Source organism: Myotis yumanensis, unplaced genomic scaffold, assembly GCF_028538775.1.
Source record: "Myotis yumanensis isolate MYYU_CA2020_CCGP unplaced genomic scaffold, mMyoYum1.0.hap1 SCAF_17, whole genome shotgun sequence".
Taxonomy (NCBI): domain Eukaryota; kingdom Metazoa; phylum Chordata; class Mammalia; order Chiroptera; family Vespertilionidae; genus Myotis; species Myotis yumanensis.
Window position 1 is genome coordinate 9,302,678 of NW_027223768.1, and position 24,750 is coordinate 9,327,427.

General features: G+C 54.0%; 1 protein-coding gene across 1 annotated transcript in view; it reads left to right on the forward strand.

Annotated features, from left to right (window-relative positions):
* The first annotated feature begins 1,684 nt into the window (after positions 1-1,684).
* Positions 1,685-24,750, forward strand: part of ATP1A1 (ATPase Na+/K+ transporting subunit alpha 1) — a 28,010-nt gene continuing 4,944 nt past the window's right edge. The window contains exons 1-16 of the mRNA XM_070396628.1: positions 1,685-1,950; positions 11,409-11,513; positions 12,312-12,371; positions 14,218-14,421; positions 15,595-15,708; positions 16,112-16,246; positions 16,344-16,461; positions 17,042-17,310; positions 18,037-18,235; positions 18,451-18,560; positions 20,042-20,176; positions 20,609-20,801; positions 21,974-22,149; positions 23,036-23,172; positions 23,897-24,047; positions 24,494-24,662. Coding sequence (XP_070252729.1) covers positions 1,939-1,950; positions 11,409-11,513; positions 12,312-12,371; positions 14,218-14,421; positions 15,595-15,708; positions 16,112-16,246; positions 16,344-16,461; positions 17,042-17,310; positions 18,037-18,235; positions 18,451-18,560; positions 20,042-20,176; positions 20,609-20,801; positions 21,974-22,149; positions 23,036-23,172; positions 23,897-24,047; positions 24,494-24,662 — 2,287 coding nt within the window. The 5' untranslated portion in view covers positions 1,685-1,938. The remainder of the gene's footprint in view (positions 1,951-11,408; positions 11,514-12,311; positions 12,372-14,217; positions 14,422-15,594; positions 15,709-16,111; positions 16,247-16,343; positions 16,462-17,041; positions 17,311-18,036; positions 18,236-18,450; positions 18,561-20,041; positions 20,177-20,608; positions 20,802-21,973; positions 22,150-23,035; positions 23,173-23,896; positions 24,048-24,493; positions 24,663-24,750) is intronic.

The following is a 24,750-nucleotide window of genomic DNA, read 5'->3' on the forward strand; positions in this document are numbered from 1 at the left end:
AAAGATCCCCAGGTGATTCTAATGTGCAGCCAAGGTTGAGAACCACTGTTCTAGACCCTTGGAGGTAGAGCCCTGCTAACACCTGGGTGGATGCCTTCTGTGGACTCCGCAGTCCTGGGAACTCTCTGTTCTGGGTTGGGAGGCTCTTCGCCCTGAACTCATGCATTTGAGTTCAGGTTACAGTTCCTTTGCTCTTCGTGTAACCAAGCCTGGATCCCTGGAGGAGGCACCAGCCCTGGACAGTGCATTCTTGGCCAAAAGGAAGAAACAGCTTCTTCTGAAAAGGAATAAGAATTACCCCCACGTTCTAACTGATTCCAGGATTGCTAGTTCTTCCTCCCCTTCCCACTCCGTCTTCCTTCCCCCCTCCCTCCCTCTCCTCCTCCCTCATTTCTTTCAAGCTTCACATCTTTATTTGTTCATGTTACATGAATCCTTAGAGCTGATAAGGCCAGCTCTTACTTGCTTAGGAAGTTAATATTTTCCTTGTATCTTGTAGTATTTCCCAGAGAGGTGGAGCCACTTTCTCCTGGGAGCCGTGTGCTTTCCCAGAGTAGAGCTGACTTCCTGAAAGCATTGTTCACCATCATCACAATATGTTGCTTTCTAAATCTTGGAGACCTTCCGCGTGGCAGCCGCTGCTAAGAAGCAGAAGCTATAATGGGTGGAAGTCCCACCACGCAGCTGGACCAGGGCTCTAGGGGTTGGGGGGCGGGGGTGGGGGGGGCTGGGGTTCATCATTACACTCCAGGCCCAGGGCCCCTCGGAGCACCCAAGGCTGCTGGGAGAGGCGCTGCTGTGCCGGGTGGGAGGCATGGAGAGGCGCCAGACGGGTCTTCAAACCTGGAATCAGCAGCCCCCTTTGCTGAGGATACGCATTCCAGAAGGGTTCAGGTGTTCCTCCCCTGAAAGGCGAATCCCCAACAGGCAAGCGGGTTTCATTCGCCCCGTAGCCTGAATGAACTCACTGGGTGCCCTTTGGATTGTCATTTGAGGAGAGCGCTTGGGGCCTCTGGCTAGGCCAGCTCAGACCCCTTCCTTCCGACAGAGCGGGAGGTGGATAACCGGGACCCCAGACCAGAGGAGGCTTTGGGGAGGGCACCTAGAGGCTAGGGAGGCCGTCTGCAGGTGGGCGCGGGGCAGGACTCCGCAGGGAGGCGGGGTCCTTCAGGCGGGCGCTGGATCAGCCACACCCGACCCCCGACCCCCACCTCGGAGCACCCCTTAGTCCCAGAGGCGCTCCCGGATGCACTGAAAAAGGCCTCTCCGCACGAGGTTTCTGTCCCGGTTCCCCGGAGACGCGGGGAGCCCGGTTCCGACCATCTACCCGCACCCACTGCGGATCTTCCGTGCCCTGCAAAGCAGGCCGGTCACGCAGGGAGGCGGGAGGAGGGGCGCGGAGCTCCATGGCCGCTGAGCCCCCGCTGGCCAGCCAGTCGGCGCGCCCCGCAGTGGCGCGGCCAGGCCTCCCGGGTTGTGGGCACGCGCGCCCCGGGCCCGGCGCCCTCCTGCCGGGAGCCCCGACTGGCTGCAGCCAGTGCGGCCCGGGCCTGGGGGTGGGGCCCGGGCGGGGCGGGGCCGGCCGGCGGCGGGTGTCGGGTTGCTCCGGTAACGGTGACGTGCCCGGCGTGGGCGGGGCCAGCACGCAGGTTGCATATTTTAGGAAGTGAGGAGGAGGCGCGGGCCGGAGCTGCGGCGGGGTCTGGGGCGCGGAGCAGTGGCGGGAGGAGCAGACACGTGGCAGCAGCAGCGGTAGCAGCCCCGGCGGCGGCGGCATTGGCCCGACCGCCGGCCGACCTCCCTCCGTCCCGCCCCGCGGCAGCCCGAGCTCCCTCCTCGCCTCTCCCCCGGTCGCGCCTGCTCGGCCGGGAGCTGCTCTTCTCTTCCCTCTGATTCTCCAGCGGCAGGACCCGGTGCCGGGCACCGACCACCGCCACCATGGGGAAGGGGGTGAGTACCGGGCGCGGGGCGCCGGGGGGCTGGGCGGGAGGAGCAGGGGGGAGTCGGGAGGGCGCCCGCAGGCGGCCGGCGGGGGGCGGCGAGGAGGAAGCGGCGCGGGCTGGCGAGCGGCGAGGCTGAAAAGACGACGCACTTGGGAAATGGAGGGAGCGCAGCAGTGGGACGCGGGCGGGGGAGGGAGCGCCGCGGGGACGGCGCGCGGACCCCCGGAGGCTGCTGGCGGGGCCGCGGGGCCGGAGGAGCGGGGCGCTGGGCCGCCGGGAAGGAGCCGGCCGCCGGCGGCATCGCGCGCTGCTCCTCCCCGCGCCGCCCTCACCTCGCGTCTCTCGCCTTCCTCTTTCCCTCGGCCCGGCTCGCCCGGCGCCAGGCGCTCCTCCCCTTCCCCCCGGCGCTCCGCCCGCCCCTCCCGGCTGCCGTTCCTGCCGCGGTGGGCCGCTCCGGGCTTCCGACGCGGGGGCGGCCGGGGTCCGCGGCTCCCTCCCCGGGAGGCGCTGGGGCTGCGCCCGCTCCCCGCCGCGGCGGCCGGCCTCCCCCGGCGGCGGAAGACGCTGCCTTCCTCTTGCTGCGGGGCCTGCCGAGCGGGCCGGTGCCAGCAAGAGCAAGGGTGTGTCTGCACCGCCCTAAGATGGCCTTTAAGGTACACTTTTGAGAGCTCGACTGGAGACTTTCCACAAACACAGGATGCGCCCAACGCACCCACATTGGGGAGGGGTGTGTAGGTTTATTTTTATTTTATTTTTATTTTTTGAGTATTGAACCTGGAAGGAAGACAGGCTGGCCCACCAGGGCCTCTGGGTGCAATAAACCCGAAAAAGGCTGGAGGTGGCGGGCGGCATGCAGAGCCTCGGAAGAGCTGTTCCCAAAGGAAGGAGGGCGCACCGGGCGGGGCCGGGGCGGGGGGCGGGACGGGGGGGAGAGGGCACGTCTGGTTCCTACCTTCCTGTCATTCGGGCAGTGATAAAGCCGGGTCCCCGACCCCCGACCCCAGCGGCGCCAAAGCCTGGTCGAGAGAGTATATACAAAATAACCCCCCATAGTATCAATTCATGGGATAAAATGACTAGGTCATGGCGATACTGCTGGGAGAGAACTGTCCCCTTATCTCGGGGCCCGGTGTCTGCGTTTAGTAGGTCTGTGAAGGTCCTTCGGGCTCCTCCGTGTGCAGTGAGTGAGGGGGGAGGAGGGGGGTGGCATCCTGTCTCCGTGGGTTATGAAGGAGGTGATGGGAACAGCTTGACTGACCCGGTAGGGAGATGTGGGAGCGCACAACTTGTATCTTTTAAAAGCACAGAAGGTGGAGGGCTGGCCCAGGGCAAGTAGCTGAAGGCCAAGAGCCTGTTACTCTTCACGGTGGAAACTGGGTTAGTGGCCTGTGTTTGTACCAACCATCAAACCCTGAGTCGTTCTTGAAAGCTCATTCCGCTATCTCTAAACCGCTCAAATTTAAAAAAAAAAAAAAAGGTTAATTTCCTGAGCCAGATGTAACTGATTTATGAGGGTTAGAGGTCATAGATATGTACCCGAGGCCTAGGAAGGTGAAATGACTTGCTCAAGGTCAAATGGTTCATTAGTGGCACAACAGATGTCCCTAATTGGAGAACAGCCTGCGGCCTTCCCAGCCTGAACATACACTCGCTGCTTAACATTGCTTCATATGCAGAACCCTGCAGTCATTCTTCAAACGAAACCGGGGTGTTTGTGCTATTGAATGGACCAGAGAAGATGTGTGGTAGATCTGTGCCTCTTTCATAACCACACGCATGCACAGTAGTGGTAGAGACGGCAATACACCTGGATTGTAGAGGGTCGATCGGGATGCTTTATGGATCCTAATAAAATGTCTAGTGGCTAGCAAACACGCAGTTGAATTACAACTGGTTAACACAAGATGATCTGCTTATTTTCTGGGCCGTATTTAGTATTTTAGATAGTCTCATTATTTGAACATTAAAGGGTGTGTGTGTGTGTGTGTGTGTGTGTGTGTGTGTTGGTGTGGATGTTCCTTGGATAAAGTTACCCTTCTTGTCCCCAGTGACTGACTGACTGATAGTCCAAATGTTCAGAAGGATATTTTATGCTGAAATGTTAGGATTTTTCCACATGAGGATTAAAATGTGGGTGGATGGTGACTAAAGCCCTGCTGATAATTGGTTAACCAGGAAGCCCGGTGCTGGCAGCTAATTTTTAAGGTCATTGTTAATGTCTTCCCCTCCTCTTCCCACCACCGGTGGGAACCTAGGTTTTGATGGCATTTCAGGTGCTTTTATTTCTCCTTAAAAATCAGATTCCTAAGCTTTTGATAGGAAAGCCAAAGAACAGCTGAATCATTCCTGGGTGAAATAGGATTGTGTCCTTTTTTTCATAGTGGGTGTTTTTGCCAGTGACTTGGCTTAAGTCTGCAGCTAGGCCTGCCACCCACAACTGTTTAGCCAAAAGGTACACAGAAACTCTCTCAAGTTTACAAAAGGTTGGTTGGGGGGTACGAAAGGTTGGTTGGCGGGGGGCCGGGGGGGGGGGTGCGCCACCAGGCCCTTGGTGGCCCTTCACAGCAGCCCTCCATTGTTTGAATATTAACTTGTTTACCTAGAAAAGGAATCTTAGCCCGGGAGCAGTGATTTAAAGGGGAAAAGGTTCAGGTAAAGGTTGCCCAGGGGATACCCATGTCAGCAGAAATCCTGGTCCTACGGTAGCATTATCAGCTGCCCTTTTGGAGCTCAACTGGAAAGTGTGACTAAATCTCCTCTGGCTGCTATCAAGCTAGTACTTTAGACCGAAAACTGTCAGACAAAGCCCTCGACGTGCACAGGTGCCCAGGCCTGGCCAGCCACAAGTGCCGCCCTTGGGCAGGAGGGACTAGCGCTGGGGGCAGAGAAGGGGTCGGGTTGCATCACACTCTTTGCCGGTGAAGTGTTCCGGCGTGTGTGACAGCTCCCTGCTCTGTGCTCTTTCTGTACCCTGTTCTGAGGGTGTATCCTCTTTGGGCAACTCAATGTTTAATTTGTAGTGTTCTCTGCCAGTAAGTTTGTAACAGGCCAGTGACTCACCTTGGGGTGGGAGGGTAGAAAGGGGGAGGTCTGCCTCATAAATCTGAGAATCTGATTGAGAGTAGGCTAAACCTGACAATCAAAAAAAAGGGGGGGGGGGGGTAAAAAAAATCCAGTAAGATGTGTATCCAGATGAGGGCTAAAACTGAACATATGCAGACCCCTGGAAGTGTTATTCCTAAATTGCCTTTAAAAATAAAAAGGGGGTTCAGCATTGTAAAAAGCACAGTAGACTTGGTACGTATCCATGCTCCGTCCCAGAACCCCCTTCCAAGTCCTTGTTTCTGATGATGGTTAGCAACACATGGACAGGTAAGTGAGGTTCTGCTCAAATCCGGCTGTGGTGTTCAGTATGTCCCCACTTAAGAAAGAAAGAATAGAAAAAGAGGCTTTGAAATTTTCGAAGGATTGTTGTATGGAAAAGTGAGTAAAATTAGTTTAATTCGTTTAAAAAACAAACGGTTTAAGGAAGAAGCCCTTACTTAGATGGGACCCTCACCCTGAGCCCCAAGAGAAGCCAGCTCTGCTCTGTGCAGCTGAGTGCAGGCAAGTGGGGCTGCGGCTGCTGTTGGGGCTTGCAGTGGGCCCTGAGATCAGCTCGTTATAAACTGTGGGTTTTCGTGGTAGTCTTCAGCTCTTTCAAAACCAGAGGGCAGCTTTGCTTTCACCTGAAAAACCTATTAACAACAAGAATGGGGAGTACCATTACTCCCCAAGGGAGAGCTCCGTGGAGGTGTCATTCGACATGGCTGGCCTCCTGTGTAATAGCATCTTAGCGTTGTCACCTACTTTCACTTTAAAGGATTTGACGTTTTTAAAAGTCTTTGTAAAAAGTCTTGCAAAATAAAATGGGCTTCTCAGCCCCCCCCCCCCCCCCCCCCCCCCCCCCGCCTGTGATGAGAGCGAGGGAGCGGGAGCGAGAACACGGTGCTGCCGTGCCTCCATCTCCCTGCCCAGGGCTCTGTGCCAGCCAACAGGCCCAGGAGAAACGCGAGTGTCAGATCAGATGGGCGCACGGTAATCAGAGTGGCTGCGTCTGGGCAGCAAAGCACTGGGCAGAATGTGCCCTCGTCCCTGCCAGAGCTGTCCAGGCCTGGGTTATGCTGAGAAGGCACACAATGTGAAGCAAAGAGAATTTTAAAACCCACTGGCTGTCTTTTTTTTTTTTTTTTTTAACTGTCCTTCCTTTCTACATTTTTTGGAAAAGGAGAGTAACCAGGCCAGGTTTGAACTTTCTCACGTTGCCATGAATTGAGTGGATGAGAGGAAATGTGTTCTTTGGCTGGAGTCAGAGAGAGACTGTTCTTTGCATATGACTCACCTCATTAGTTGTGCTGAAATCTGTTGTGCGGAATCCACATTTATGTGACTGGTGTTGGGAAGAGCAAATTCTGTCAGTGAGAACAGAGCTGCCTGCGGCTCCCCCCCCCCGCAGTTTTTCTCTGGTTTCATTTGGATCCTGAGCCAAGGGAATTCTGGCCAATAGACCTCATTCCTTAGTTCCTTTGTGACTTGACAGTGAATTATATCTGAACGTTCATTATCTCTGTGTCTGATTTTATTCAAACCCCGTTTAGTGACAGGTATGAGATGCTTTCTGTTGGGGATCTGAAACGTTGGCCCTTGGTCGCTATGCTTTGTCTTCGGGACTTGTACTGGGGGCCCCCGCTCATCCGAATGTCAGGTCTCGGGCCTGGGAATCTTGGCATTGGATGTGTCTGTCCAGCCTGTCATCTTGGTGAGGGCAGGGCGTTACATTGTGTTTTTCTTTTATCCCCTGGATGCTTCCATGGCACCATACTTGTTTCATTGTTGCAGCTCACATGACATGTCCCCAGGGCCTTGCTGCCTTTTCTCTTCTTGAGCCTGGCAGCTAATTTACTTCCTGCCCCGCCTGCAGGGCACCAGTGAGGAGTGAGTGGTCAGGGCTTCTTGGGAGTGGATTGGGGCCACTTGGAGCACTGGTGCCAGCTCTCTCAAACCCACACTCCTGTTGAGCAGCCCTGGCCCAGGAGTGGTCTGGCAGAGTGAAAAGGGGTGCGGAGGGAGGGGGAGCAGGCAGGAGGTTTGAACTGCAGCCCAGGTGCCTAAGGTAGAGGTAGAATGCCCCACGGAAAAGAAAGGGTTTGCTTTTTTAAATGGAAACAAAAAAACAACAACACATTTTCAGAAAGGGAGTAAATCTAAAGTATATTGATACTTCAGCAATTTTAGATTCTTTTTGATCCTGGATGACATATGCCATGGCAGGCTGCTTTAGGAAATGGACATGCAGGCAGATTGGGGAGGCAGGCAAAGCCTCTTTGATTTGGAGCTGAGGGAACCTGCAGGCCAGGGCCAGGGCTGTTTGGTTTGTCCGCTGTTGGCTGGTGGGCTGCAGCCCAGGATTGGAGGTACTGGGCTAGGCTCACCAGGGACGCACGCACTGTGTGGCCTCTGTGACCTGCTCCAGCGGTGAGAGAAGGGCCGTGGAGGCAGGGTGTCCCTCGGGTCTCTTCTGCAGAGAGCAGCGTCCCTTCGGTGCAGTGTGTGGCAGTGCGGGTCCAACCCCACCCGGGCAGTCCTCGGGTACCTGGCTAGAAAATTCCTTATAAATTAACTACGGATTTAGTCATTTGGGAGCAATTGGAGGTCTAAGGGATGGGGCGTGATCATTTCTCATATGTTCTGTAAGTTGTTTTCTTTTATTGAATTTATTGGGGTGACATTGGCTAATAAAATTATAGGTTTAAGGTGTACAATTCTATAATAACGTCATCTGTATATTGTATTGTATGTTCACCACCCCCAAGTCATGTTTTTCTATCACCATGTATCCCCCCCCACCTTTTTCTGTAAGTTTTAATTGATGAGATGAAATAAGAAAATACTCAATGAGGTGGGGTTTTTTTTTAAGATTTAAAAGGAATTTTTATAGTAAGTGAGGAATAGCAGTAATGTATTTGTTAATTAAAACCAAGTTATAATAATCTTTTGTAGCTCTTTGCAGAGTATGCGCACATAGACAATTGTGTTTGATGATTAGTTAATATCAGATCCCAGGACGATTGGAACCCCCAACCACCACCACCACCACCACCTGTTACATAAAGGAGGGATGTAGCCCACACCACTGCCTCTAGGCGCCAGCAGGGCCAAACACCATCCCCCAGCTTCCCTGCTAAGGCGGAATTTGCCAAATTGGACTCAGAGGTGCAGGTTCTGTGACCCTCCTGGTCAGCTTTGGAGGGGCTGCATTTGGGGTAGTCCCTCCTCCCGCCCTCTGGCTCATCCGGAATATTTGTGGGGTTCGGAAACTGCACTTCCCAGGTGTTTTGTTTCAGATCTGATGGCAGCCCCTTGATTAATGAGCCTTATCAGGATGCCTTCTCTAGATTCTTTAGTGGTTACACCAAGTGTTGCTCCCATTTTAGGGATGAGGAAACTGAGGCTGGCTGTTCAGGGCCCTGTAGCTGGCGTAGGCAGAGTTGGAATGACTTGGGGATGCATTATAAGCCATTATCAAAGGGCGTGGACAGCTCAGCTTCCAAGAACCCTTGAGACTTTCTCAGCTGGTGTTTCGGAAGGCTGAACTCTGAGCTCCCTGCTGCCCCTGGGCACTGTGCTGACAGGTGGGGACGGAGGCCAGAGCCTCTGTGATGCCCGCAGTTGAGAGCCCCAGAAGCCTTGCCCCGGCGGAGTAAGTGAACCTTCTTACAACCTGTCTTAACCTTGGCTCCTCTGGCCAGGAATCTCCGCTTCCCGTCTTCTGGGCACCCCTTCCCTCCGCCCCGATCAGACAGTAGCAACCTCAGGGTGGTTACTCGAGGAGATGGAATCCCTGGGAAGGAAGTGCAGGACGAAGCAATGACACATTTTAAGCTGTGTCACAGTGGGCAAGCCCCTGCCCTTGTCATGACCTCCCACTTCCTAAATTAGAACGGAGGGGAAAAAAAAAAAGAACAGAACAGAACCAACTTCATTTTCACAAGTGGCCCTTTAGAGAAGGGTGTGACATTGAGCTTCCACTGTGCCCTTCCCGGACGGCAGGGCCCAGGGAGGGCCACATGGGGCCTGGCGGGAGGTGCCACATTCCTAGTGGAAAGTAGGAGCTCTGTGCCTAGAGGGGTGGGAAGGCCATTGCCATCATCGGGAAGCTCTATTATCCATTCCCCTTGCCATGACCTTCGTTCTTCCAAAATGCTTTTAAAGGAGATAATGTTATCTTACCCACTTTTAAGCACTGTTCCCCAGACCCACCATGTACCCACTCTTCCACCCTGCCCCCCCCAAACACACACACATACACAGAATTTTTTCTGCTTTGTAACTGTAATGATGGAGACTGATAGGGACTTAAGTCATGTGCTTCCCATCAAGATAAGCAATTAACCTATTGTTTTACTTGTTGGGAAGAACCGAATTGTATAAATTGTATACACTGTCTGGTCTTCTGGACACACGTTTCCTAGCGGGTAAAATTAACATCTTCAAGGGGAGGGGGGGAACCTCATATGTTAATACTTCCTGTGTCTCTCACCACTGTCCTCAGTTAAAAGGATGCCTGGACTAGCAGGACTGATGAGGGGCTAGGCTACTAGGGATCTCCGTTCTCAGCTGACTTAGCCATTGATACCTGAGGCTGCAGGCAAGATTTCTATTTTGTAAAAAAAAAAAAAAAAAAAAAAGGGGATAAAACTTTGGACCATGTTCAAGGTCCAGCTGCTCCAGCATTCTCTCCCCCCTCTTTCTTTTCGGGGTGGAAAATATTGAAAGTCTGCAAAGAACCCAAACCTCCCTCGAGAGGAGAGTGATTTTAACTCTCATTTTCATACATTTAAATTAAACGTATTTCAACGGCACCCCGCTTGCTTAAAGAGGCTCTAATGAGCCGTGTTTTAAAGATCGATACAAACTGGCCACACGAGTCTTCGGGCTCCCTGGTCAGTGGCTGTAAGGTGCTTTTTCAGGCTTGTGCTTTCCCATTAAGTCCAGGGAGGAGATGCCGCCGTAGACGGGCGGCCCCTCCGATGGGGAGCCCTGTCCTTTGTGTCTGTCTGTCTGTCAGTCTGTCTGTCTGCTTTCAGCTGGCACCAGGGGCTGTGTGCACAGAGGACTAGCCTGTGTGGTTGCTCCACAGTGGAGGGAATGTGAGGAATGCTGGCTATCTTTAGACCTGCTTCATGCTCAACAGATAAGGCGGAAACTAAAGAGCTGCGCTCTGCTGGAAGGAGCTGTGGGTCGAGGGACACTGCAGAGGTGAACCGTGGGAATGCCGTGCATGTCCCCGCATGTGGGCACTGCCGGCTCATTGGGGGTGGGGCTCCCCTGTAGAGAATGAAGGGGGTATTCCCTTCAAGCGAGTATTGTATTTACTTGTGACCATGCCAGCCATGACTGAAACATACCTGTTCGCTGGCATTCTTTTGTTTTTGTTCATTAATTTTACTTTCAGCGCGATGAAATTTTAATCTGGACTCAGGTCCCTCCTCCTCGTTTTAGTAGCTGGACATGTGCCTCTGAACGTTCAAAATAATAGTACTGGCACCAGAGAGCGTCCACTTTAAGAACATAGCTGATGCCTCCTTTCTTTGCCCGTCTTAGGTGGTAGGTAGTGGGGGAGGGGGCCTGTTCACCACCGGCTCAGCAGCACCAGGTCCAGGCTGTGTGGAGATCAGCGCAAGCGTTTCACACGGGGGGTGGGAGGGTGCAACAAGCTAAATTTAAACTAGGGGAGTCAACATTTTCTCTAGAAATTGTTCCACTTTTCAAGAGGCGTGGGTGGGCCCTGTGAGTTCCCTGATAAGCACATGCTTTCCCCGCATCCTGCTCACGTCAAAACATCTCCAGCAACTTTCGTCGGGGGGTTTCTCCCCAGGCTGCAGGTTGGGGTGGGGACCCCTTGATTTTGCGCTTTCGTTTGACACGTTTTAAGGACTCTGAGGCTGACTTTTTTCCTGTGAAGATGGGAAGGGCAGCATTCTTAGGGGGGGGGCCCAAAATTATTTAAATTTGATACTTAATGATTTCTTCACAAAGCCAGGAGTTTAACTGAAAGTAACGAAGTACCCAGATGTATTCTATCATTTAGTCCTCTCCAGAACACTAAATGAGGGAGGCACTATTACTAGCTCCATGCTACAGAAGAAAAACACTGAGATGTAAGCGTACCCAGCTGGTCAGTGGTACCTCACGCCTCATCTGGAAGTGACTGCAGGGCCATCCGGAGGCCTGCCTCGACCTCCCCGCGGGGTCCTCGCACCCTGAGCTTATGAGGTGGCGTGCATAATAGATTGCCTTGCTGAGTGTGCGGCATAAGCGCATTGGTTTCCATGAGGATCAGCCCAGTGACTATTCAAAATGATGGCTCTCTAAAAACGGCTCCAGTCTTCATAACTAACCACATCTTCCCGCCTTCTCCTGTAGGTTGGACGTGACAAATATGAGCCTGCGGCCGTTTCCGAGCATGGCAACAAGAAAAAGGCCAAGAAGGACAGGGATATGGATGAGCTGAAGAAAGAAGTGTCTATGGTAAATGCCAGGAGGGACATGGCTTTGTTCTCCTAAAGAGGAGTTGTATCTTTTCAGTGTATGATTCGCCCCACCCCCAACACACACACACATACACACACTTTATTTTATTTTTTAAAATATATTTTTTATTGATTTCAGAGAAGGAGGTAGAGAGAGAGAGAAACATCAATGATGAGAGAGAATCACCGGTCGGCTGCCTCCTGCAGGCCCCACACTGGGGAATCAAGCCCACCACCCCGGTATGTGCCCTGACTAGGAATCGAGCCGTGACCTCCCGGTTCGTAGGTCAGCCGCTGAGCCAGGCCAGCCAGGCGAGTGTTGCTTTATTTTAAAAGCAACGCGGTCATTGCACTTGTGCAGATTTTATCCAATTAGAGGGCAGTAAGGAAACTTTCCATTTCCAAAGCTGTTAGAGGGTCGGAGATGTTATCCGGTCCCTGGGGCATAGCCAGAGGGGCTGTGCTTTTCTGCGCTTTGATTACTGGGAACTCCGGGCCCTCGGGGCTGTGGGGCTTCCAGGGATGCAGTCTATCCTCGGAAGGCAGGGCGGTTCTCCCCGCTCCGGGCGAAGGGGCTCCCCGGAGGTGTGTGGCGGCTGAGCTTTGGCCCTCCTGCCGTGGGGACTCCTTGGGAAGTGGGGGGCTCTGGGGGGCCGCGCGGCCGTGGGGAAGCAGACCAGCGTCTGCTCTGAAGAGCGCCTTGCTTTCGGAGCCTAATGACCGGGGTGATGCTCTTTGCAAAGCCTTTCTGATGGTGCCGTGTTTAATGGTGCTTTTCGTTTCTGCTTTTCCTTAGGATGACCATAAACTGAGCCTGGATGAACTTCACCGCAAATACGGGACAGACTTGAGCCGCGTATGTTCTCGTTTGAAACTTTTTTGTGCAAAAATCCTAATTTCCTGTCACGTTTCCCCCCAGGTCACAGGCCTGACCTTGGGGACTCTAGGGGGAACATGACAGCCACCGTCTGAGTATCTGCTTCGTGACGTGCACAGAGCTTGGCTTTCTTCATATGCTTTTTAAAAAGTCTTCTTCCCCCTGAAACTTTGAAAGTGCACATTATCGTTTTTCCCACTTTACAGTGGGTGAGACCCCATAAAAGGGAGCCCCAGGATTTGAAATTGAATAACTCCAAAGCAGTGTCACTCCCGGCCTTTTGACTACAAATCTTCCCTTTACTCTTCTACATTTGTTAACTTGAGTCGACTCTTCCAACAATTCTGATTTCTGCACTTTACCCACTAGCTCACTGCGGTATGCCAGAACCTTGGTCATTTATTTGAAACCTTTAAAAAAAAAAAAGGAAAAAAACAATTCAGAGAAACCTTTAAATAAAGTAGGTGTTCGACTACTAGAAATTCTGGGCAATAACTTGCATCCCAGCTATTCCGTAGCCACTGTCTCAATAAATTATCCGGATGTTCTAAGCAGCGTGCTGGCCCTGGTGCACTGGCCTTGGCCCTGAGGCCCAGCTGCCCGTCCCCGTCGGGCAAGCCCTGAGCACATCACCTGGGTCATAAAACTGAACTTGATTAGGTTCCTATGAAGTCGGTTCTCTGTGACCCTAAGTCCTTTTAGTCAAACACTGTGGGTCTGTTTCTTTTCTTGTAAAACAGGATTAATAATACCAAACACAGTTATCGTGGGAACCACACGAGTTCATTCGTTTGGAGCGCCAGGTGCAGGGTGTGGCGTGCACCGTGCTCAGAGGTCCGCTGGTGGGCTCTGTGCTGCCCCAAGTTCACACCATGAACTCGAGGCCGAGGAGGGAGGGTCCTAAATAAAAAGGGGAACTTTCCATTTTCCCTTACTGTTTGACTTTCCTTTCCCCACACTCCCGGGTTAACTCAAATATTAAAAGAAACATGAACCCAAACTGCGCATTCGCAGACACTTTGGGCAACGTGATGTGTTTTTCTCTGACCTGGTATTTTCAATTCTTTATTAGTTAAGCTATTACAAATGTGTCCTTATCCCCCCCCAATGACCTGGTATTTTGATAGTGAGGAAGTCACCACGTTTTCCCCCCCCGTAGTCGGAGCCTTGTGACTACTGTCGGCTGTCGGGGGATCTTGGTTTTAAGGCCCATGTAGGAAATAGAGTGGACTCCTCCGTTGAGTCCTTCCCAGCTCATAGGTGGGAAGGGTGGGAGTGTAGCTAAAACATGCATGTGTGTGGGCCCTTCCTCCAGACGACGGTTTTAATAGCATCCAGAGAATAGAGTTCTATACTTAAAACAGGGCTGTGGACCTAATAATCGGTGGGATTCCTACAGATTTTTTTTTTCTCCTTCAATGTTTATAGAGGGTTTTTTTTTTTCCTCCCTGACAAATTTAATATACAGAAAATTCAAAGCTCTTAATTTGCAAAACTGAATCAGTTCCTTAAATATATTTTTGGTAAAAAAAAAAAAAAAAAATGCAGGTTAGCATGAATCCCTTATCTAAAACTTAGAAGAAAGCATATTGGATTTGGATTTGTCCATGGGTCAATTTTAAAAACAATTTCCGCCTGGATGTCGTGGGTTCCTCGGGAAACGTGGGCTGTTGACGGGGGTCCTCACCAGAATTTGCCGGGGTTTGCCTTGGCGCGGGGAATGTTTCCTTCCAGATCCTTCATTGCAGCTTTCCAGCTCCGGTGGGTGTAGTGCCTCGTCAGGGGCTGGAGCCGTGTGTCTCACTTCTGTTCCTCTTCTTCTCAGGGCTTAAGCACTGCTCGAGCTGCCGAGATCCTGGCCCGCGACGGTCCCAACGCCCTCACTCCCCCTCCCACCACCCCCGAGTGGGTCAAGTTCTGCCGGCAGCTGTTCGGGGGGTTCTCCATGCTGCTGTGGATTGGAGCCATTCTTTGTTTCCTGGCTTATGGCATCCAAGCTGCCACGGAAGAGGAGCCTCAGAATGACAATGTGAGTCCCGCACTCCTGCGTGTGGGGTGCACATAAGGCAGCCTCTAGGTCGGGTGGGCAACCTTTTTGTGAGTGCGTGCCAAAACCAGCAAAATCTCTGACTCAAAATTCTTCTGCGTGCCAACTCTAATTTTTTGAGAACATGTTACGCCTACTTGGTATCTCTTAAGGTGTACATATGTGAAGAACCTTAAAGAAATAATTCATTCGAGCGACAAAAACACAGTATATGATGATGAAAAATACATTTATTTTTTAATGTATACATGTACACTGATAGTCCGACAGAAAACTTTATGATTCCGTTTGATATTATCAGTGGGACTTTTGCTGCTGCATCACTGATGACAGAGATTTTACATCAGGTTTATATTTCGTGACCTTCAGAGATATGCACGATCTACTACTTTCATCCGTCAGGCTACTCCTATCACGAGACTTAACAAAATTCATCACTGAGAACAAAGATTCACAATTGTAAATGGAAGATTATAAGAGAGGGTTTCATGTGCCAACAAAAGTTACTGGCGTGCCATATTTGGCACGCGTGCCAGGGGTTGCCCACCCCTGCTCTAGGTCTTCACTGCCCATCCATGTTCAGTTGCTGCTAGGTTCTGGATGGCTTTTAACACCAGTGGAAAGGAGTGTCAGCTATGGCTGCCTTCAAGGCCCATCCATCGCTCCTGCGATTGAGGCTTCTCTTTCCATCTCCGGTCCTGTGGAGGCTCTTACTAGCTGCGTGCTGCCCTGCGTGGTGCTGCTGCTATGACAGGCGGCCTGTGCGGGTCCCGGCCTTGGTCTGGCTGCCATTCACTAGACGACAGACCACCCTTGGAACCTTGATTGGCACATTACACGTGTCCTGAAAGGTTGTTAGCTATTTTTCTAAAGTCGCGAGTTCCAAGAATATCCTTAGTTCAATAAAGCAGGAGAAACTGTATCAGAATAATATTTCCAAAAGTCTATCCAGTTAGTGACCCAGTGTCTGTGTGACTCCATTTGGGACTCTCCTGGACGTGGTCTTTAGAAATATAAATGTGAAGACCCGAGTTCTCGATTTCTGAAGCCTCGATCCCTGTTAAAAATCTGGGTTTTAGTCCATCAAAAATTGGCTGAATGTTCCCAGTCCTTGACCCGGAGCCGTGCGGCCCTAACGTGCTTGTCCCTCCCTAGCTGTACCTGGGTGTGGTGCTGTCTGCTGTCGTCATCATCACCGGCTGTTTCTCCTACTACCAAGAAGCTAAGAGCTCAAAGATCATGGAATCCTTCAAAAACATGGTCCCGCAGGTACCCGGCTGCTTCGTCCTGTCCCCTGGGGTGACTTAGCCCAGAATGTGAGCTCCTGTGAAGGTCCGGTTTCCCTAAGAATTCAGTGACTCTGGGAGAGGGGGGTGCTTCACCTCCCACCCCAGGCAGGCCTGTCTTCCCTCTGAGTGGACGGAGAGGGAGCAGGTACCATGGGAAGGAGAGGACCAGCTCTTAGCTGTTGAGCGAGCTTTTGTCACTTGGACAAATAAAAAGGTTGATGTCTTTGTTGGTGCGAATAAAAATGATAACCTGTTATGCATTCGGATGATTAGAATTACAGATCATTGGGTAGCTTGATTTCTTTCTCTTTTTTTTTGACACTACCTTCCTGTTGGTACCGTGTTTGTCTGATTTAATGGTGTGAACTTTTCCCCTCCCAAAGCAAGCCCTGGTGATCCGCAACGGTGAGAAAATGAGCATCAACGCGGAGGAGGTGGTGGTTGGGGACCTGGTCGAAGTGAAAGGCGGGGATCGGATCCCTGCTGACCTCAGGATCATTTCTGCCAACGGCTGCAAGGTAGGCTGGCACGGACCCTGCTGTGTGGGCATCGGGAGCGGGACGGCCTGCGCCCTGCCTGCGCCCTCACGGCACTGACTCCCGTCCTCGCCGACAGGTGGATAACTCCTCGCTGACCGGGGAGTCGGAGCCCCAGACCAGGTCTCCCGACTTCACACACGAAAACCCCCTGGAGACGAGGAACATCGCCTTCTTTTCCACCAACTGCGTTGAAGGTAGACCCTGGGAGGCACCGTTGGCAAGGGGTGGCGCTTGTCTTAGTCGTTAGCAACAAACCCCCCCCCCCCCCCCCACAAAAAAAAAAATCCCAGACACGGTTTTCTGTTTTCACATTATTGGCTCCATTTCTGACCACTTCGGTCAAGCTCAGCCCAGGGGCTCGCCCGCTGGCAGGGAGGCTGCGCCCTCCTCCCCTTCCCGCCCCTCCTGCGGCTGCGCGCCTCCTGCTCGGCGTTCGGAGCCGCTCGCTGCCCAGGGACGGAGATCCCTTTGCCACAGTCTCCGTGGTTTCAAACAAACAGCGTACAGCACCAAAGAGCCGGCCCTTAAAGATGTGTTTCTTCTTTTAAATTTTTTTTAAAAAGTGATTTCAGAGAGGAAAGGAGAGAGAGAAACATGGGATCGAGCCCGCAACCCGGGCATGTGCCCTGACCTCCTGGTTCATAGGTCGACGCTCAACCACTGAGCCACGCTGGCTGGGCAGAAGTGTGTGTTTCTGTCTTTAACCATGCCAGGTCCCTGCAAATGCTGTGGCTTCTTTGATAACCTCTGGTGCAATCCCTCCCCCCCTTCCAGGCACTGCCCGCGGCATCGTCGTGTACACCGGAGACCGCACCGTCATGGGGAGAATCGCCACGCTGGCCTCTGGGCTGGAAGGCGGCCAGACGCCCATCGCTGCAGAAATCGAACATTTCATCCAGCTCATCACGGGGGTGGCCGTGTTCCTGGGGGTGTCCTTCTTCATCCTCTCCCTTATCCTCGAATACACCTGGCTCGAGGCCGTCATCTTCCTCATCGGAATCATTGTCGCCAATGTGCCCGAAGGTCTGCTGGCCACCGTCACGGTACGAGGCCGTCGTGCAGGGTCGGGTCGGCTCAGGTCAGCCCCCATGAGTGTGAGGCTCGGCCACCCCCCTCCTGGGGGCCACCCGCTTAGGTTTTACTGCACACGTTTGTATAGAGATTTTCTCCAGAGCCACATGGTGGGCTTAGGCAGTGGGGGACCTCGGGGTGTTTTCATGTGGATGATAGTAATTGAGAAGCATGAATTTTGTTCTTGTATTGTCACATGTTCCAGAACAGCCTAGCGGAGAAAGGAGAACCTGGGGTTGAGTGGGGGAACTGGATGTGCTAAATCCTGGCTATTTTCGCTTTTCTTAATATCTTGCTTATTTGGGGGGAGGGAAAGCCCCCTATACATGGCCCAATTATTATTATTATTTTAAATATATTTTTATGATTTCAGAGAGAAAGGGAGAGAGAGAGACAGAAACATCAATGAGGAGAAAGAATCATTGATGGGCTGCCTCCTGCACACCCTACACTGGGGATCCAGCCTGCAGCCTGGGCATGTGCCCCTGACCGGAATCCAACCCGGGACCCTTCCGTCCGCAGGCCGATTCTCTGTCCACTGAGCCAAACCGGCTAGGGCTGGAACAAGTATTATTTGTTCCGACTTTAGAGGAAGGTTGGAGAGCTAATCTTAGACACAGTTCTACGTTAGGGTGCAGCCACCGTTTAGAATTCAACGAGGTTGAGGCTGAAGTAATCGGGTTCCTAACGCCCTGCAGGTGTGTCTGACCCTGACTGCCAAGCGCATGGCCCGGAAAAACTGCTTAGTGAAGAACCTGGAAGCCGTGGAGACGCTGGGGTCCACGTCCACCATCTGCTCCGATAAGACTGGGACCCTGACGCAGAACCGCATGACGGTGGCCCACATGTGGTTTGACAATCAGATCCACGAAGCCGACACGACGGAGAATCAGAGCGGTAAGGCCCGCCCCACGCGGCAGCCTCAGTGGTCCACGCTGCTTTTTTTTTTTAATCATTTTGTAAAGTCAGGGGTGTAGATTTTCCTCTCTTATTTTTTTGCATATCAGTAGAAAAACTGAATTTGTCATACAAATGTGGTTGGAAAATTCCTAAAACCTGACTTACTCCACTTTTATGGGAAGTTCATGCATCACTTGTCTTGGTCCCGTCAGGTGTCTCCTTCGACAAGTCCTCAGCCACCTGGCTCGCCCTGTCGAGAATCGCTGGCCTGTGTAACAGGGCCGTGTTTCAGGCCAACCAGGAAAACCTGCCCATCCTGAAGGTACGCCCCGGAGTGCCCTAGCCCTCAGGCAGGGGGAGCGGGGGGGGGGGGGGGGGGGGTCCTCCACAGGGACCACCTGTGAGTGCTCTTCTCAGGTTGCACGTGGCCTCAGTGGCCCGTAAGCACCTGCTCATTGCGGGACACTGACGGTCCAGGCGATGCTTTGCCGTGTGGCACCTTTGCTGCCTGTAGATCCTGAAGCACTTACTGTGCCCGAAACCCATTGGGAAAAAGCGAATCTGCAGTAAAAACTGACCGGAGGAGGTGGGCGAGGGGAGAGGCCGCCTCTATGCAAACCTCAGTGATAAAATCCAGTTGTATTATCCTGGTTTCTTAGGCCGTCGCCTCACCTGGCGGGTGGCGGGGGCTGCTCCGGCGGCTCCGTAATCGCGTTTGCATGTTGGGGTGCAGGAGGTTCCAGTAAATCCCTTAAGCCGTTTATTTTCTTAAAATAGCCCCACTGTGTCTCTTATCTTCTTTGTCCTTAGCTTGTTCACTAATGACACAAAAATAAGCTCAGCCTCGTGAGTGAAGACAGTGTCAGGAAGGCAGGAGCTGCACGGGGCCCCTGGGCACATGGAGGCCTGGGCTGGCTCGTCCTGGCCACGCCACACCGCCTGTGGCAGCTCTGGGGAGAGACCCAGTGGTCAGAGAGGTGGCGGCCCAGATGGGACGGAGGTGGCTTCTGCTGGACCGATAAGGCTCTTTCATTTCTTAAAGGAGGTTGTCTTCTCTGATGGGAGCAGGGATAAAACTTCACACATTGTCCCCTCCTGCTTCAAAGAAGAAATTCCCTAGGCTTCAAGCACAGGGACTCACCAGCACCAAATCTTTCCTGGTTTAAAAGCCCCAGAAGGGCAGCTGGAGATGTATTTCCCAGCATGTCAGGGGTCGGGGCCATGTTCATGGTGGTATAAGCGTGTGTTACCTGAGGGGTGGGTTTCAGCTGGAACGTTGGCTGATGGTATTACTGTTGGGGCTGGTAGTGCCTCTCGGTTCGCGTCCATCAGGCCCAGACACCTTCCCGCAGCCGTTTGGAATACAAAGTCCTCCGCTTCACCCTTGACGCGGACCGTGTGTTCCCGGTGCCGGGACCCAAGGCGTGTGCTTGCAAACTGTTGGGCAGTGGGAGCGCTCGAGTGTGTGCTTTCTCACTGGGTATTTTCAGGCTCGTAACCAGAAATACGAGTCTGGGGACGGTGGTGGGGTGGTGGCTTTGAGACTTCCGTAGGGGAAGATGAATAGGCTCAAGTAGGTCGGAAAGGGTGTGTTTTGCTTCTCCGGAGGGCAGGTGACACCTTCAAACAACGATGTGGGTGTGGGTATGGGCGTGGGCGTGTGACAGGCCTGGTGACCTGCGTCTGAGCTGCTGCTCCTTCCCCGCCCTCCCCTCCTCCCACCGAGACGGGGACACATTCCTGGTCGTTTTCCCTTGGTGCGGCATTTTCGGGGAACCTGACAGGTGCCGTCTGTGTCCACAGCGGGCAGTGGCGGGCGACGCCTCCGAGTCAGCGCTCTTGAAGTGCATCGAGCTGTGCTGCGGGTCCGTGAAGGAGATGAGAGAGCGGTACCCCAAACTCGTCGAGATACCCTTCAACTCCACCAACAAGTACCAGGTCTGAAGCTGGGGGAGGGAGGATCGAGCGGTGGGCGAGGGGCAGAGAGGGGTACAAAGAGCACGATGGAAGGACTCGTCTCCCTCTGGGAATTTGACGAGCATCAATGCCACCTGAAAGGGAATTGTTCACCCTGTTTATGAGAGCCTTCGCTTTGTATTTTACCGTTGACTACACATAGAAAACCCTAACTTATTTGACTTTCAGTAGGATGAGTGACACATTTCCTTCAGGGAAATGTTGTCTGTCGATGTGTGACTATGTCACTGTGCTGGCCTTTTCTGTAGAATTCAGAGCATGTTACGAGGTGTGAGGCAGGTTCAGACATAAGGGGTCTTGGTTTTTTGCCGTAACAAATACTAACTGGTAAGGGAGCTCCGTTCTCCTCCAGGAGCGCCTCAACCTTTCATCTGAACAACCCTTCCTTTCCAGTTGTCCATTCACAAGAACCCCAACACGGCCGAGCCCCGGCACCTGCTGGTGATGAAGGGGGCCCCCGAGAGGATCCTGGACCGCTGCAGCTCCATCCTGCTCCAGGGCAAGGAGCAGCCACTGGACGAGGAGATGAAGGACGCCTTCCAGAACGCCTACCTGGAGCTGGGCGGCCTGGGCGAGCGCGTGCTGGGTATGTGTGGCACCTGGGGACAAAGCGAGGCACCGCCCTGGCTTTCCCCCCACCCCCACCCCCCCTGGCCCGCCCCATTGTGGAAACAGGAAGAGCCAGGGGAATGCCTGGGGTATTGGGCCTGGGCAGCAAAATCCCGCTGGTTTGCTTCTGACTCGTACCTGGACCCTTGGTCCTGGGCCGGCCAGTTCTGTCTGACGAGAACCTGTCTGACCTTGGCTGCTATGTCCGTGGCCTGTGAGCTCAGTGGCATTAACGTGGACTCCCAGGGCCTTTAGGTGAGCCAGTTTCTGACTGCCCAGGGGAACGTGAGCATCAGCTCAAAACTTGGGCGAACAGCGAGCTGCTGGCCGGGTGCTGCCCATCTCTCTGCTCCGTCGGCCACTGCAGATTAAGATTAAAAGGACTTTTGCCCACAGTGGAGTCTTAACTGCAAAAGTGGCATCTGTAAGATGGAGGTTGGCAGAAATTATTATGTCATCTCCCTGTTCCCTTAGCTTAGGGACCTTAGACCCGATGGCCTGGCCCACACTGGCTCACACCTGCTCCCTCTCCAGCGGGAGGCCTCTCTGTGTCTCTGTCCAACCAGAAGGTCACTCTCCACCCCACCCCCACCCCAAAGCAGGAGCAGTGTCTCCCGTGAGCCCGCACGGCACCGCAGACCCCTTTTGAGTCCACTGTCACCCTCAGACACACGGGAGGAAGGGGACGTTGTGACTCTAGTGTGTATATGACGCTGGATAGTCAACCCCTTGGGCAGCCCATCTGCGCTGCATTACCCCCAGCAGCCAGCAGGGCGGCCTGCTCCGCGCTCGGTGGTGTCTGGTTGGTGTAAACGAATGGTGAGCAGAGATGTGGTCTCTCCAGCGAGGGAAGCCGAGACATCATTCCACCACGTGCCAGGTCTGAGCCACAGAGTGGGCAGGTCGGAAACCCTGAACCCCGCGCTCAGCCCGCGCCATCAGCGCCCTCTCCACGCTAAACAGGGCCTCTTCCTCGGAGACCTGGTTTTTCTTTCATTCATGTACGTTCCACGAACCCTTCGTGCTGTTCTAAAACTAGACTTCCACAGATAGTCCCAGCTAGACACGCAGGGAAAGGTGGACGTGTGAGCGTCGCTGCTGCTGCTGCTCCGTCCCCCCATCCTCACGGCTCCCTGCCCCTCCCTGCAGGTTTCTGCCACCTCCTCCTGCCGGACGAGCAGTTCCCCGAAGGGTTCCAGTTCGACACGGATGACTTGAATTTCCCTGTGGAAAACCTCTGCTTTGTTGGGCTCATCTCCATGATCGACCCTCCGCGGGCTGCCGTCCCCGACGCTGTGGGCAAGTGCCGGAGCGCTGGGATTAAGGTAGGCCGGCCTGCCTCCTGGGCAACCCCCCCCCCCCCCCCCCCCCCCCGGCGCCTGGGAGCCACATGGCCAGCTGCTTTCCTCACCTCAGCTGTTCCTTCTCCAAAGCTCTCGTTCCCATCAGAAGAAACAAATCATTGGTGTAAACAGATGAGGGTTTTTTTTTTTTAGAAAATCTTTTTGGGGAAAGACATGTAAGCAAATTAAAAAGAGCAGAAGACTTGGTGAGGTTTTAAGCTTTTTAATATTTGATTCTAAATATGCCTCATACAGAAAATGGCACGTCTTCTGTGCTTTTAGCCAGCGGGGGAGGGGGGTTTTAATGAACGTTGGAGTCTGTACCTCTTTCTCCACGGCCGGGGGTCACTGTGCAGGAGTCCTAACGCTGGGGAAGCGTTTTCATCCTCACGAGTCGTGAACACTGCCCTGAACGACTCTGAAGAGGGTTCCCCGTCGCTGGTCATGGCCTCCTCGGTGCACTCCTCTAAGCACAGCCCTTGGGTCGGAGAGAGTAGTAACCACTTGACATTTTCGTCACGTGTCGCTCTCCCCCCCAATCTGGGCCCCTCTGAGGTGCAGGTGGCACCTTCCCCCTGCATCCCACCCATCGGAGTTGTGTCCTTTTTCGCTGGTTTGGGTAAATCGGAGAGTTTCTTTCTGACTATGTCAACGGAAGAATAGACTGTGTATCCTGGGTGGTCACGTACCAAGACGAAACCTGGGGGTTGGCCTCTGCTTTCCGTGAACAGCCAGAGATGTGAGCGTTCCTTTTCTCAGGACGGTCCAAGCTGCCCCGTCCCTCAGAGCGCGGCTTCCTTCCGAGGCCTCGGATGGTGCTTGTGTCACAGCTGCACCCGCTGATCGCCCTCCCTGTTCCTTGTCACAGGTCATCATGGTCACCGGAGACCATCCCATCACAGCCAAAGCCATTGCCAAAGGTGTGGGCATCATCTCCGAGGGCAACGAGACCGTGGAGGACATTGCCGCCCGCCTCAACATCCCCGTGAGCCAGGTGAACCCCAGGTGAGCAGGAAGCGCAAAGCGGAGCCGGCCTTGAGCGTGCCGACGGTGGGGTGAAAGCTCCCGCTGGGGCCGGCGTGGTTTCCTTCCAGGTCACCCCTGAGTAGGGAAATGCCCCCCAGGGCCCCAAAGTGACCTGAGCCAGTCGTCACGGCCAGCTCGGGTGGTGTCACTGTCCTGAGCACGTGATGGTGTACCGTGGTCAGGTGGGTGCTAGCCCCACCGGGCAGGGCGGGGACACGGGGCTTAGTCATGCAGTGCACCCGGCAGTCTGCCTTCTGTCACGCCGCTGACCACTGGGCAGTACTGCCTAGCACCTCGCCAATTCCAGTTCCACAAAGAGGGAAGACACAGTTGCCCAGGTAGTTCAGGGCCAACAGGGAAATTTTGGCAAAAGGTTAAATAGAAACAGGTTTGTTTTTTTCGTGTGTTAAGGTTTAGGGCCCCTTCGCCCATCTTTGGGGCTCGGGAAGGTTTCATCTCTCCTCGGCTCCTGTCTAAAACTCAGTCATACGATTTCACGGGGAGAGGAGGTGCGGGCAGGGCTGCCCCGAGAGAAGTAATAGAATGAAGGCGCTCTGTAACCTACGAGATACAGTACGGAGAGCGGCTTCCGCAGGTCGGGACCATCCCCGGCTTGGCGCCGCTCACCGAGTGCCCTGCCACCTCTGGGCCGAGCAGATGCCGGGGACGTGACGGGTGACCCTTCCCCCGGTTCTGATCCCAGGGACGCCAAGGCCTGCGTGGTGCACGGGACGGACCTGAAGGACATGACCTCCGAGCAGCTGGATGACATCCTCAAGTACCACACGGAGATCGTGTTCGCCAGGACCTCCCCGCAGCAGAAGCTCATCATCGTGGAGGGCTGCCAGCGGCAGGTCAGTGCGCGGCCGGGACAGACACAGCTCTCCTCAGACTCAGTACACGCGTGCCACGGAGAGGCACGGAGAAAAGGGCAACTTGACAGCGGTTTAGTGGAGACATGCGCTTCGCTGGGGGGCAGCCAGGCCCCTGTCCACACCGGCTGGAGGGGCCAGGAGGAGTGACCTTGAAAAGGCGGGGGGGGGGGGGGGGGGGCAGGGGGGGTAAAAGAAGAGGGCTTCCCCGAGTGCCACTCACCGAGTCCTGGCCGGTAGCCCTCGTTAAAGGAGGGTGATGGGCGGTCACTCCTCGCCTCGGTGGCTTGGGAGCAGCTGTGGTCCTGAGACTGCGTGTCTGTGGGGAAGGAGCCGTGTCTGACGGGGAAAGGCAGGTGGAGGCGGGCACCTACCTTCCTCGTGCCCGTCGACACGGCTCTGACCCGCGCCCCTCCTCCTCCTGGTAGGGTGCGATCGTGGCTGTGACTGGCGACGGTGTCAACGACTCTCCAGCTTTGAAGAAGGCGGATATTGGGGTTGCCATGGGGATCGCCGGCTCGGACGTGTCTAAGCAAGCTGCCGACATGATTCTCCTGGACGACAACTTTGCCTCAATTGTGACTGGAGTCGAGGAAGGTGAGGGCTACGGTGTAAACTGTTCGCCACACGCCCGTCCTGGCACTGCCGGTCAGGATCTATTGCCGTGCACGGACAGCGTGGGCAT